Raw genomic sequence first — 15045 nt, 5'->3', positions numbered from 1 at the left:
GATTAATTTTGTAGCTACAACTGTATGAGCCTGCTGTCCACAAGCAGAAAAAGGTGGAAATCATAAATCAATTCACAAAACCTTTGTATTCCGAAAATTATATTTCAGTGCACAGAGCCATCAGGATATGGAAACATTATATCCATCAGGTCCAGGTGGTCACTATAGTTAACCCAGAAGAATGTAAAATTGTGCTATGTAGACCAGATATCAATTAATAAAATAAAATATATAATGAATCAAATAATACAATTGTGTCATTTCATTAGAAAACTATACATTAAAAAAAGTGCACAAAGTGTACAGATGTAAGAACATTGGTACCAAATATGCGTACAGTATATGGGAACCAGAGTCCCACTATATGATGTAATACAATTGGAGTTTCAACCGCAGTCATTCCCAACATGAGGTGCTAAATGAGGGGTATTATATACTTCAAAATGCAATAGGCTTTTTTGGGCATAGATTATAAATAAATATTTCCCGTCTTCAGGATTTCCCAACATAGATTGCAGATGTGTAATTACCAGTATCTTACGAGGATACAGATTTCTGTAGCAAAGATGAGCTGGTTGTAGTCTGATTAAAGTCATTGTACTAGCTTGTGAATATGGGCCTGAATCATGTTAGCTTTTTTTTACACTGCAGTTTACAGTAGATTTTGGCTTGAACACAGTCCACCCAAATCTAAATCTCTCTGCACATTATAACTGCCCCACTTGCAGTGCATCATGGTTTTGCCCAGTTGCTTGATAATTTGCTTTACTTACAAATATGAATCAGGCCATCTATCCCTAAGACATTCTGGTCAGTAGAGAGGTTAGGAGAAGAATGCTCACCTTTGCAAAAGAACTCTGCATCTTCACAAGAGACATTTGAGCTTGACTGAGACAATCTGCTTCTGCTTACTATTCAACTACTATTAATCCTTTGTGTACTGAATTAAAGGCCTAATTCAGCATGGATTCAGAGAATTAGCAAATTGAGCGATTATAGAACGACTGTGCATTCCTAACGTTCACATTGCACACACACGAGGGGTAATAGAGACAGAAAATGGCGTAATGATTGTAATTGCAATGTAGCCGCTGTTTGAATGAGAGGAAACCTGACGTCTCTGGGTGGAAACCTGTGGTTTTCTTGGTGTATCCGTGAAAACACAGGCATGCCCAGGCGTTTTTGGGGAGGGTCTCTGATGTCAGCGCAGACCACTTCCAGGCCGTATCAGATTAGTTGCAGCCTCAGACCTACTTACATTTGGTCAGACGGCAAACAATCTTTGTTGTTTTGGAAATTAAGTATACATCTGTAACTGGATCGTGATGTGTGATGCATCCGCAAACTTGCATGGGACATTTTTTCTTCCTATTGGGGCAGCACCTTTCTACTCATAGATAACTACAATTTCTCAGAATAATGATCCATGCTGAATTAGGCCCATTGGGGGTCATTCTGAGTTGATTGCTCGCTAGCTACTGTTAACAGCCGTGCAAACACGGGGGAGTGTATTTTTGCTTTGCAAGTGTGTAAACTCGTGTGCAGCCGAGCGGGACAAAAAAGTTTATTGTAGTTTATGAGTAGCTCTGGACTTACTCAGCCCTTGCGATCACTTCAGTCTTTTTGGTCCCGGAAGTTACGTCAGACACCCGCCCTGCAAATGCATGGACACGCCTGCATTTTTCCAAACACTCCCTGAAAACGGTCAGTTGCCTCCCACAAACACCCTCTTCCTGTCAATCGCCTTGCGATCGGCGTTGCGAATGGATTCTTCATTAAATCCATCGCCAGTAATGATCCCCTTTGTACTCATATCATTGCGGTGCATACGCATGTGCTGTAGTGACCTGATCGCTGCGCTCATTTGTCAGACAAAGAGCTGACTCACACTTTTATTGCATACTTGATTGGGAATACCCAAAGCGCAGTGCTGTGTTCCATAATCTCTGTCATTGCTGCCAAAACGGTCAACAGGAAAACAATAACCTATTCTTAAAATATTCTCTAAACTGTATTCCTTTTATTGAATACACAATTTTTCTTTCTAGTTAAATTATGCACATATAGCATTACATATGTGAACACATTTAATGTTTATTTATAGGTTTGTTTGGCACCACAATCTTCTTAAACCACTTTGACAGCAGCCTCATATAATTACTCTGTACTTTTACTGACATTTTGATACTTGGTTTGGCTATATGTTGGCCTACCACTTCCAATTTACAACTTGTGCACACATGGAGAGCAAGATACAAGCTGAAATCTGTGCAGCTGTTAACATTCTGAGGGATTGATGTATCAAGCAGTGTAAACAGTGGAGAAGTTGCCCATAGCAACCAATTAGATTTGAAACAAGCAGATTGGTTGCTACTCTATAGATAACGTCTCCACTGGTCTACTACTACTTGATATACTGTACTTTATATCCTCCTAGTGCATTGATTGGCTATAGTCTGTTCTAGCCATGCTCATTTCATCTCCTAGTTTCGTGTAACCAGTTTTGAGTAATAATTACAGTGGGTGCTCTAACACTAGTTTAAGGCACATATATGTGCTCACATTAGCACATAGTAAATTGGTGCAGGTTGCATTAAATCAGCTTAAGCTTCTTAAAGTCTAGGTAACCAACTCATATTGAGTGAAAATCTCTTACATAAGGGAGAGATACCAGTTTGTTGCCCTGGGTGAAAGCATTTTGGGAAATCCATATCTCAATCTGTATAAGTGGTATCAACTGCTGGTACCCACTGCTGCCGAGCTGCATCTGAAGTGTTGTAGATTGCCAGTAGTGGCTTGTACATGACTAAGATCTTATGATTTAGATTGTTTCTGAAGACTTGCTGGATATTGGAAATCTCACATCCAGAGCTGTTTTTTATGATGTTGAAATCTCTGCCAGCCCAGGCTGACTGGCTTCAGGCATATCATGTATAAAAAAGGTATTGCTGCTGTTTGAAGGTTTATTGGTTAGTAACAACATTTCCTCCTTTGTAGGCACATCCAGTGGTTGATGTACACGTTCCTTTTCATTGTTTGGACTTGTGGGAATGAGGAACAGCTCTTCTTTGGTTCACAAGAGAATTCAAAGAAAATGAAAGATTTCAAGTTATAAACATGCAAGGTAATAAAGAACTATATACATATGTGCATGTGTTGGGATACAGTCATTATTATTGCTCAAAATAGATGTATGTTAATATACAAATGTTAAAGGAAAATAAATGAAGAAATTAGTAAACTTAAATGGGGCGGGGGGGAAATTCTCTCGCATTTAATTAGTCTCAATAGTGTATGAGACTATTCTGGAGGAATGGCTGCTCACCACAATGTAATAACCAATTCAGGTTTGTTTGTTTTTACAGGAGTTTATAATGTTCCGCATATTATGTTTCCACTCCCCCTTTTCATGTATATGATATGTTCTTTCTTTAGCTTTCATACACTGCCTATCAGTAACCTCATAAGCATTGTGCCACTCTATAGAACCTTCTACTGATGCAGCTCCATGCCAGAGTCAGTCTGTTGTGTTCTCTCCTTTCTAAACCATTTTTAGGTAGATTATTTGTAGAGGGATTTTCTTTAATGTAGAAGAGAAGGGAAAGTTGGAGCACTGGAGTCTTACTTCTTTGTGTCGAGGCAGTACTGGTCAGTCAGTCGATGTGGGAGATGTATCATTTATCACAAAAAAAATTGTCTTAATCTCTCCCTCTATTTACCATAGTTTCCTCTTTGAAACATGACACCCTATGACTGGCAATCCTGACAGAGACCCACTATAAGTTCTATGAAATGCTCACAGGCAAGAAAGAGGAAGTAAACAAGGATTCCAAAAAATAAAAGTAGATGCATAGTGTTATATACAGAGATGGCCCTAGGTATAGGCAGTATAGGCAAATGCTTAGGGGCATCTGAAAAAGCATATGAGCATTTGAGCAGACTGGCCATTGAGCTCAAGATTTCAGAAGTCCTGACTGATAGTGGCTGTCCTCCAATGAGATGTACAGGCTTTGCAGCACTGAAAGCCTGTACAGCCCATCGCCGATCATACAGCTTCTGCAGCTTCCATTATTGTGTTGCTGGCATGACCTAAGGTCACATCTGTGTCATTCACAGAAGAAAGCGCCTCAAATGAAAGAAGCTGGGGGTTACAGGCAAATAGTGAGCTGGAAGGCTGCGCTGTGCATGGCCATCCCGGCTCTCTGTGTGGCTGGACCGGCCCAACAGGCCTTTGCTAGAAGTGCCAGATAGCCAGTCCGACCCTGCACAAAGGGGTAGAGATTCGATTGCTGGAGATACACAAGGAAGATAAATTTGATTGCTGTGAAAAACAAGGGTATGAGACATCACAGCTGGAGACTTGATGGCCAGAGACACAAGGTGGGGGACAGACTTGATGGCTTGAGGCACACAAGGGGGAGAGACTTGATGGCTGGAGATACAAGATGGGGGAAGACTTGAAGTCTGGACTCACACAGGGGGAGAGATTTGATGACTGCAGACACAAAATGGGGATAGACTTGATTGCTGGAGACCTACAATACAAAGGGGAGATATTTGATTACTGGAGATCAGGCCTCTGACTCGTGGCACATCCCCATGGATAGTGTCTGCGCGCCCCCTTTCACGGCACACGCGCATGCCAGGGCTGATTTTTGGCCCCAGTCCATCACTGCTGGAGACACACAAGGGGAGAAACTTGATGGCTGGAGACACAAGGTGGTGAGAGACTTGATGGATAGATACACACAAGGGGGAAAGATTTGATGGCTGAAGACACAAAGTGGGGGGAGGCTAGATGGCTGCAGACACAGAAGTGGGGGAGATTTGATGGCTGGAGACACAAAGTGGGGGGAGGCTAGATTGCTGGAGACACAGAAGTGGGGATATTTTATGGCTGGAGACACAAAGGGTAGTGATTTGATTGCTGGAGACACTAACACCCTCTGCTTCCACAGTCATCCACTGTCAAAAGACCATGCCCATTCGGTGAGGCCATGCCCCCTTCTCGGGAGTGCAAAAAGTCTCACATTGTGGGGGTGATGTACCAGCCACAATTTTGCCTCGGTAATCAAATTGGTCAGGGCCAGCATTGATTACAGGGCTGATGCTACCTGCTCAGCAAGGGAATGCAAAGCAGGCAGGCACCAGACTCTCCCAACTCTGTAACCTTGCTGATGTCCCCTGCTGCTGCCAGCTGATGTGCTGGTCACACTGTATGACAGGCAGCAGTGTCAGCAGCTTGAAGTGTCCTCCCAGCCCCACCCCCCTGAGAAAGTGGCAGAGGGGGGCAACATGGGAATAAAGGGGTGGAACTACATGGGACTGAAGGGGAGGATCTAGACAGGACCAGGGCTGCTGTATGTCAGAGGAAGAGGATAAGCTGCTTCAGATCCGGCCAGCCAGACTTTTTAGAAAAATTAGGTAAGTGGAGGGAGAGTAAGTGTGTGTGTGTGTGTGTGTGTGTGTGTGTGTGTGCGTGCGTGTGCGTGCGTGTGTGTGTGTGTGCGTGTGTGTGTGTGTGTGTGTGTGTGTGTGTGTAGGTGGAGATAGGCAGTACTAGTTTATTCTGTAGGTATTTAGCTGTGATGAAAAGGACACCGAATCCATGCTTCCTCCCCAGGGCCGGATTAAAGGCCACTTGGGCTTGGGGGCTGAAAATATTCAAGGGCCTATTGTGAGAATCGGGGAGGTGTGACAAGTGCTGTGTGTGGGTGTGTCCAGAGCCAAATGGGCATGTATATCCCCTACAGTATCAGCCCCAATGTCTCCCTAATTATGTAAAAATATATAACAATTGCATAATTTTGGGAGAAAAATAGAAATCTAATCTTAATAGTTATGATTTATGGGCAACTATGTATCCAGCTGATGGCTGGCCATCATCATGCTGCCATGATGATGGGCCTATTTTTATGTGGAGGCCTGGAGCTGGAGCTCCATCCGCCCCATTGCTAATCTGGCCCTGTTCCTCCCGCTATCTTTATTTAAATGAATAGCCTTAATTATCTGTAGGCACCTTTTGATTTTAGAACCTGGACAAAAAATGAATCAAGCCTTCCCAAATCACTGGTAATTTACCTTAGCTGAAAGCCCCCTCCGAGACATACTGATTGCATGCCTTCTTCTTACTAGGGACACCAGTCTTTATACAGCAGTATTGTATCTCACTGCAGCCTCTCCTTAAGACTTTTAGCAGGATGTTGCTTTACAAATACAGAAGTACCAAGACTGAGGTTTTGTTTTGCATAACCACCTTATACGTTTCTACCGAATAAATTTGTCAGAACTTAAGCCATCTCTGATATTCTTTCCCCTCCTCAGCTGTCATCAAAAAGTGTCATTTTACCATAACCAGTGTTCTTACAGATGGGTAGCTCCCCTAGATGGCTCCAAAAGTGTGCCCTGCCTATTCGTGAAGGTATGCATCTCCAATATCCCTTGATTCTCAGCCAGCAGTCTGGTCATGTTTATGACGCAGTAGGGAATCCCGAAGTCAGCTGGAAAAAAGGGCATAGTCCCCTCTTTCATACTGTGTACCATCTTTTGTTGTTTGGGCTATTTTCAGGTGACCATCAGACAATATCACACTATGCTACAGAAAGTATCAGGAAATCCAGGGATGGGAGGTTCTAATGTCCACATTTCTACAAAGTAATACTTGGTATCGGTTAAAAAAAAATGCACTCATTTGCATTTAGTTCATTTTCTTGGAAACTTGATAAAAGAAAACACTTTTTTGGCCATTTTGACCAGCCCAAAAAGTGTAGAAATAGGCTCACCAGCAAATATTCTAATATAAAAACAGTTGTAAAACATACTGTAAGCAGTAAAATTACAGAAGTAATTACTAATGTTTTTCTTTTAGCCAACATGAACCTAGCAGACATCAGTCCTGTAAATTGTCAAGCAGGTGTCGATTCTGCTGACAGTGGCGGAACTGTGGAGGCAGTGGAGTCTGCTGCCGCCGGGCTCCTAACCACAAGGGGGCATATCTCCTCCACTGTCTCCCGCTGCCTGAGGACCGCTCGCTGCTATTGCAGACGGAGGAGCTGTGTCAGTGACACGGAAGCTGCCTCCTGTATTTACAGAGAGCTGGCACTGGCTGCAGCTAGGGGGAGCCCCAGAGCGCAGCTCCTCCCGGGCTCTTCCAGTTAAGCAAGCCAGCCGAGGGAAGCTCAGAGCTCCCTGCTCCTTGGTCAGCCTGATGATAGCCAAAGGTATGCACTGTATGGGGGGTGGGGGATAGGGGGACGTGGGGGGGGGATGCACTGTGTTTTGTGTGTGCTTGTTTTTAAGTGTGTGTGTGTGTGTGTGTGTGTGTGTGTGTGTGTGTGTAAGTGAGTGATGTGTGTGTGTGTAAGTGAGTGGCATGTGTGTGAGAGGCATGTGTGTGTGTGAGAGAGGCATGTGTGTGTAAGTGAGAGGCATGTGTATGTAAGTGAGAGGCATGTGTGTGTGTGAGAGGCATGTGTGTGTGTGTGTGTGTGTGTGTGTGTGTGTGAGGCATGTGTGTGTGAGAGGCATGTGTGTGTGAGAGGCATGTGTGTGTGTGTGTGTGTGTGTAAGTAAGAGGCATGTGTGTGTGAGTGTGTGTGTGTGTAAGTGAGAGGCATGTGTATGTAAGTGAGAGGCATGTGTGTGAGAGGCATGTGTGTGTGTAAGTGAGAGGCATGTGTGTGTGTGAGAGGCATGTGTGTGTAAGTGAGAGGCGTGTGTGTGTGTGTGTGTGTGTGTGTGTGTGTGTGTGTGTGTGTGTAAGTGAGTGAGAGGCATGTGTATGTAAGTGAGAGGCGTGTGTGTGTGCGTGTGTGTGTGTGAGAGGCATGTGTATGTAAGTGAGAGGCGTGTGTGTGTGTGTGTGTGTGTGTGTGTGTGTGTGTGTGAGAGAGGCATGTGTATGTAAGTGAGAGGCATGTGTGTGTGTAAGTGAGAGGCATGTGTGTGAGAGGTGTGTTTGTGTGTATGTGAGAGGTATGTGTGTGAGAGGAGAGGATTAAAGGAGGCATTTGAGCATTTCTACAGGACTATGGCCCTCATTCCGAGTTGTTCGCTCGCTAGCTGCTTTTAGCAGCTTTGCACACACTAAGCCGCCGCCTACTGGGAGTGAATCTTAGCTTTGCAGATTAGCGAACTAAAGATTCGCAAAATAGTGAATAGAATAGCGATCAGAAATTTATTTGCAGTTTCTGAGTAGCTCGACACTTACTCTGCCACTGCGATCAGTTCAGTCAGTTTCATTCCTGGTTTGACATCACAAACACACCCAGCGTTCGTCCAGACACTCCCCCGTTTCTCCAGCCACTCCTGCGTTTTTCCCAGAAACGGCAGCGTTTTTTCACACACTCCCATAAAACGTCCAGTTTCCGCCCAGAAACACCCACTTCCTGTCAATCACACTCTGATCACCAGAACGAAAAAATGTCTTCGTTAAGCCGTGAGTAAAATACCAAACTTCTTAGCAAATTTACTTGGCGCAGGCGCGGTGCGAACATTGCGCATGCGCAGTTTGCGGAAAATCGCTGCGATGCGAAGAAAAATAACGAGCGAACAACTCGGAATGAGGGCCTATGTACAGAGCACACCCCTGGTCTGGGTACACGCTACCTTACAAATATATGGAGGGGTGTCCGTTCTGAATGTGTGTGCATGTAAGTGAAAGGCATGTGTGTGTGTAAGTGAAAGGCATGTGTGTGTGTGTGTGTGTGTGTGTGTGTGTGTGTGTGTGTGTGTGTAAGGCATGTGTGGGTGTTTAAGTGAAAGCGACGTGTGTGTGTTTAAGTGAAAGCGGTGTGTGTGTGTGTGTGTGTGTGTGTGTGTGTGTGTGTGTGTGTGTGTGTGTGTAAGGGGCGTGTGTGTGTTTTTAAGTGAAGGAGGCATGTGTGTGTGTGTGTGTGTGTGAAAGCGGCGTGTGTGTTTTTAAGTGAAGGAGGCATGTGTGTGTGTGAAAGCGCCGTGTGTGTTTAAGTGAAAGAGACGTGTGTGTGTGTTTAAGTGAATGAGGCGTTTGTGTGTTTTTTTTATATATATATCTAGTGTTCACGCTAGGTGTCTTTCACAGGGCGCTGCGCCCTGCCCCTTTTTTAGACAGGTGAATACCGCCCTGCCAGTTTTTCTGCGCCGCCCCGCCATTTGCTGCCTGCCAGACCCCGCCACGCCGCCGGACCCAGCCGTGCGCCGCCGGACCCGGTAAGCACACGAGAGTCCCCCTGGGCTAAATTAACCTTGTAAGTATTTTGCAGCTGTAAACTTCAATCTCAGTGCTCTCTACCTGGTGCAATGTGCCTCAGTGCTCTCTACCTGGTGCAATGTGCCTCAGTGCTCTCTGTCTGGTGCAATGTGCCTCAGTGCTCTCTACCTGGTGCAGTGTGTCTCAGTGCTCTCTACCTGGTGCAGTGTGCCTCAGTGCTCTCTACCTGGTGCAGTGTACCTCAGTGCTCTCTACCTGGTGCAGTGTGCCTCAGTGCTCTCTACCTGGTGCAGTGTGCCTTAGTGCTCTCTACCTGGTGCAGTGTGCCTCAGTGCTCTATCTGGCGCAATATGTATAACGTGCTCTACCTGTCGCAGTGTGTATAGGAGGTTCTACTTGGTGCAATGTGTATTAAGTGCACTACTGTGTGGTGTAATGTGAATTGCCACTATTATGTGGCCACGCCCCTTCCCCATGAAAAAATGCCCCTAAATTTTTGCTGCACGCCTTCGGCGCGCACTCTCCGAGTTTTTGCCTATAGGAATGGGAGCACCAAGCATTATACTATGTACCTAAGTTTGCCCATCTAACTTAAAAATGTGCCCTCCCGAATGTAAAAATGTGCCCTCCCCGTGATCAGCACCCTGCCCTAAAAAAATCCTAGAGTGAACACTAATTATATCAGCACACCGCTGCGCCAAAGCATCTCCATCGAGACCTGCTGGCGGGTGAGGGAGCACTGTAGGTATACTATAATGGTATGCTGGTGTCTGTTTTATTGTAATGACTGACTTGGAGTGCGTCCACTTTCTATGTGTATCTATATTACTATTGGGAAAGGTACCTGAGCACGCTGCTACTGTTCACCCTGAGTACCGGATAGCTACATATGGTATGTATATGCAAAAGATAGTATACACTATCAAGGGAGCGCCGGAAACCTTAATGGATTTAAATGTATTTAATTTATTTATACTCCAAGTATACAACATAAAAACATATATATAAATTTATGTATAAAATTACTATGATCAATATAAAAAGATCCACATACAATAGCTCTTTAGTAAATTGCCCTTAAAGTTCATTTGTGAAAAATGTCCATATAGTGTCTCTTGTGTATTTGGTAACAATTGTTACTCTTGGACAACCATCTCTTATAGGCCGGGATACAAAGTTGCAGTCTTTAATTGCAGCCACTTGGTGAGATTTATAATGCTGACAGGGGGAGAACGCTGTGTGTTGAACTGTCCACAGCGGTATGCTACGACCCCAAATTGTATGTTGCCGTGTTAAATGTCTCTTTGGCCGGATTAAAGATAACAATTAATGTTTTGAGTCGCTTGTAGAATTTTTACTGACAGGGGGAGTACGCTGTGTTGGATTGTGGCCACAGCGATATACTCCACCCCTGTTCTGTCTTGCCGCAATAGATGTCACGGATTACTCATGGCTGTAGCGGCTTCGGATGGACAGGGTGCGGACCTCCTTAGCTCGGTCCCGCAATAGCCTTTACCCTGTTTGGAGGCTCACCGGCAAGCAGAGAAGGTGGATAATAATAATGGGCAGCAAAATGTAGGTGCCTTCCTTACGCGTTTCTCCGCTAAACTGGCAGGCGGTTTCGTCAGAGGATATTCTCTGCAGCAGCATTGGTGTGGTTTTTAAAATAGAGTGGACCAATCAAAACACTAATGACATTAATTTATCACATCTGTTGTTTGTATCAATTCTATACATATATATGGAGTATGAAATCACCATTATAAAAAAAATCAAAAGTATAACAATTCAAACAATCTTGGTGGTATAATCATTAAACCGCATAAAATTAGCGACATATATTTAAAAATATCTAAAATCATATCTAAATAAATAAATATATATATAAATATATAAGAGACTGACCAGGAGATATAATGAACATTTCAATTACAGGTTTAACATAACAAAAACATACACTGAATTCAAGGGAATCTCTGGTGGCTCAGAGGAAATGTAGCTGGCCATTCATCCACAGAGACCTGAGTTTAAAGCCCAGACAAAACAATCCCCACAACTCAAGTTAACTTTTATTTTGTTCTATTTATTTTACATTTAAACCAAATAATGTTAAACACAACCTCTTTAGTATGTATCACTCTATAGGTACATAGTATCCATAAAAGATTCATTATTACTCAGCTGGTAATAACCATACCTCACAAACATTATTTCATAACACATCATTATTACTATTAGTCATAACATTTATCCATTCAATTCATAAGAGGCTCTGGTGGTTCAAAGGGAATGCAACTGGCCATCTAGCCACAGGGTCCCGAGTTCAAAACCCAAACAAACCCGATCCCACCCACAACTCAAGCCAACTTTAATTTATTTTCTTTCCTTTTAAGCCAAATTACATTAAACACAACCTTTTTACCATATAATACTCTATAAGTTCATACTATCTATAAAAGATTCAGTTATTAGTCTGCTGATGTTAGCCATACATCCCAAATAATATTTCATAGCACGCTATTGCTATTAATCATGACACTTAGATACTAAAGTGTATATGTACATATATGTAAAGACTTTATGGTTTTAATCCTATTAGTCCAACACAGTTCGAGGGCAACCTAAACTATAGAGCACAATGGAGAAAAGATATAATGGGAAATTACTAGTGATGAGCGGGTTCGGTTCCTCGGAAACCGAACCCCCCCGAACTTCACCCATTTTACACGGGTCCGAGGCATACTCGGATTCTCCCGTATGGCTCGGTTAATCCGAGCGCGCCCGAACGTCATCATCCCGCTGTCGGATTCTATATAAGGAGCCGCGCTTCGCCGCCATTTTCACTCGTGCGTTGAAAATGTTAGGGAGAGGACGTGGCTGGCGTCCTCTCCGTTTGTGCTTATTGCTTAATTGTGGGGACTGGGGAGCAGCTGTATTATATAGGAGGAGTACAGTGCAGAGTTTTGCTGATCAGTGACCACCAGTTTTATCTGTTCTCTGCCTGAAAAACGCTCCATATCTGTGCTCAGTGTGCTGCATATATCTGTGCTCACACTGCTTTATTGTGGAGACTGGGGACCAGCAGTATTATATAGGAGGAGTAAAGTGCAGAGTTTTGCTGACCAGTGACCACCAGTATACGTTGTCTGCCTGAAAAACGCTCCATATCTGTGCTCAGTGTGCTGCATATATCTGTGCTCACACTGCTTTATTGTGGGTACTGGGGACCACCAGTATATTATATAGGAGTACAGTGCAGAGTTTTGCTGACCAGTGACCACCAGTATATATAGCAGTACGGTACGGAAGGCCACTGCTCTACCTACCTCTGTGTCGTCAAGTATACTATCCATCTAGATTCAATACCTGTGGTGCATTTTAGTTTTGCAGTTTGCTGACAGTGACCACCAGTATATATAGCGGTACGGTACGGAAGGCCACTGCTCTACCTACCTCTGTGTCGTCAAGTATACTATCCATCTAGATTCTATACCTGTGGTGCATTTTAGTTTTGCAGTTTGCTGACAGTGACCACCAGTATATATAGCAGTACGGTACGGAAGGCCACTGCTCTACCTACCTCTGTGTCGTCAAGTATACTATCCATCTAGATTCTATACCTGTGGTGCATTTTAGTTTTGCAGTTTGCTGACCAGTGACCACCAGTATATATAGCAGTACGGTACGGAAGGCCACTGCTCTACCTACCTCTGTGTCGTCAAGTATACTATCCATCTAGATTCTATACCTGTGGTGCATTTTAGTTTTGCAGTTTGCTGACAGTGACCACCAGTATATATAGCAGTACGGTACGGAAGGCCACTGCTCTACCTACCTCTGTGTCGTCAAGTATACTATCCATCTAGATTCTATACCTGTGGTGCATTTTAGTTTTGCAGTTTGCTGACAGTGACCACCAGTATATATAGCAGTACGGTACGGAAGGCCACTGCTCTACCTACCTCTGTGTCGTCAAGTATACTATCCATCTAGATTCTATACCTGTGGTGCATTTTAGTTTTGCAGTTTGCTGACAGTGACCACCAGTATATATAGCAGTACGGTACGGAAGGCCACTGCTCTACCTACCTCTATGTCGTCAAGTATACTATCCATCTAGATTCTATACCTGTGGTGCATTTTAGTATTGCAGTTTGCTGACAGTGACCACCAGTATATATAGCAGTACGGTACGGAAGGCCACTGCTCTACCTACCTCTGTGTCGTCAAGTTTACTATCCATCTAGATTCTATACCTGTGGTGCATTTTAGTTTTGCAGTTTGCTGACCAGTGACCACCAGTATATATAGCAGTACGGTACGGAAGGCCACTGCTCTACCTACCTCTGTGTCGTCAAGTATACTATCCATCTAGATTCTATACCTGTGGTGCATTTTAGTTTTGCAGTTTGCTGACAGTGACCACCAGTATATATAGTACGGTACGGAAGGCCACTGCTCTACCTACCTCTGTGTCGTCAAGTATACTATCCATCTAGATTCTATACCTGTGGTGCATTTTAGTTTTGCAGTTTGCTGACAGTGACCACCAGTATATATAGCAGTACGGTACGGAAGGACACTGCTCTACCTACCTCTGTGTCGTCAAGTATACTATCCATCTAGATTCTATACCTGTGGTGCATTTTAGTTTTGCAGTTTGCTGACAGTGACCACCAGTATATATAGCAGTACGGTACGGAAGGCCACTGCTCTACCTACCTCTGTGTCGTCAAGTATACTATCCATCTAGATTCTATACCTGTGGTGCATTTTAGTTTTGCAGTTTGCTGACAGTGACCACCAGTATATATAGCAGTACGGTACGGAAGGCCACTGCTCTACCTACCTCTATGTCGTCAAGTATACTATCCATCTAGATTCTATACCTGTGGTGCATTTTAGTATTGCAGTTTGCTGACAGTGACCACCAGTATATATAGCAGTACGGTACGGAAGGCCACTGCTCTACCTACCTCTGTGTCGTCAAGTTTACTATCCATCTAGATTCTATACCTGTGGTGCATTTTAGTTTTGCAGTTTGCTGACCAGTGACCACCAGTATATATAGCAGTACGGTACGGAAGGCCACTGCTCTACCTACCTCTGTGTCGTCAAGTATACTATCCATCTAGATTCTATACCTGTGGTGCATTTTAGTTTTGCAGTTTGCTGACAGTGACCACCAGTATATATAGCAGTACGGTACGGAAGGCCACTGCTCTACCTACCTCTGTGTCGTCAAGTATACTATCCATCTAGATTCTATACCTGTGGTGCATTTTAGTTTTGCAGTTTGCTGACAGTGACCACCAGTATATATAGCAGTACGGTACGGAAGGACACTGCTCTACCTACCTCTGTGTCGTCAAGTATACTATCCATCTAGATTCTATACCTGTGGTGCATTTTAGTTTTGCAGTTTGCTGACAGTGACCACCAGTATATATAGCAGTACGGTACGGAAGGCCACTGCTCTACCTACCTCTATGTCGTCAAGTATACTATCCATCTAGATTCTATACCTGTGGTGCATTTTAGTTTTGCAGTTTGCTGACAGTGACCACCAGTATATATAGCAGTACGGTACGGAAGGCCACTGCTCTACCTACCTCTGTGTCGTCAAGTATACTATCCATCCATACCTGTGGTGCATTTCAGTTGTGCGCAATATATATAGTAGTAGGCCATTGCTATTGATACTGGCATATAATTCCACACATTAAAAAAAATGGAGAACAAAAATGTGGAGGTTAAAATAGGGAAAGATCAAGATCCACCTCCACCTCGTGCTGAAGCTGCTGCCACTAGTCATGGCCGAGATGATGAAATGCCATCAACGTCGTCTGCCAAGG

The 15045-nt window shown here is 43.9% G+C and overlaps 2 protein-coding genes across 9 annotated transcripts in view; one reads left to right on the top strand and one right to left on the bottom strand.

The window, feature by feature from the left end:
• The window catches only part of LOC134886538 (uncharacterized), a 417311-nt gene that overhangs the window by 57510 nt on the left and 344756 nt on the right, over positions 1-15045 (bottom strand). The window lies entirely within an intron of this gene.
• RTN4R (reticulon 4 receptor) overlaps positions 1-15045 on the top strand; it is a 316821-nt gene that overhangs the window by 179533 nt on the left and 122243 nt on the right. For all 4 annotated transcript variants that reach the window (XM_063913155.1, XM_063913154.1, XM_063913156.1 and 1 more), the window contains one exon: positions 2998-3124. In XM_063913155.1, the coding sequence (XP_063769225.1) occupies positions 3118-3124 (7 nt within the window). In that variant the 5' untranslated portion in view covers positions 2998-3117. The remainder of the gene's footprint in view (positions 1-2997; positions 3125-15045) is intronic.

This window comes from Pseudophryne corroboree, chromosome 1, assembly GCF_028390025.1.
Source record: "Pseudophryne corroboree isolate aPseCor3 chromosome 1, aPseCor3.hap2, whole genome shotgun sequence".
Taxonomy (NCBI): Eukaryota; Metazoa; Chordata; class Amphibia; order Anura; family Myobatrachidae; genus Pseudophryne; species Pseudophryne corroboree.
The sequence above is the reverse complement of the archived record's forward strand: the minus strand, read 5'-3'. Positions and strand labels throughout refer to the sequence as shown.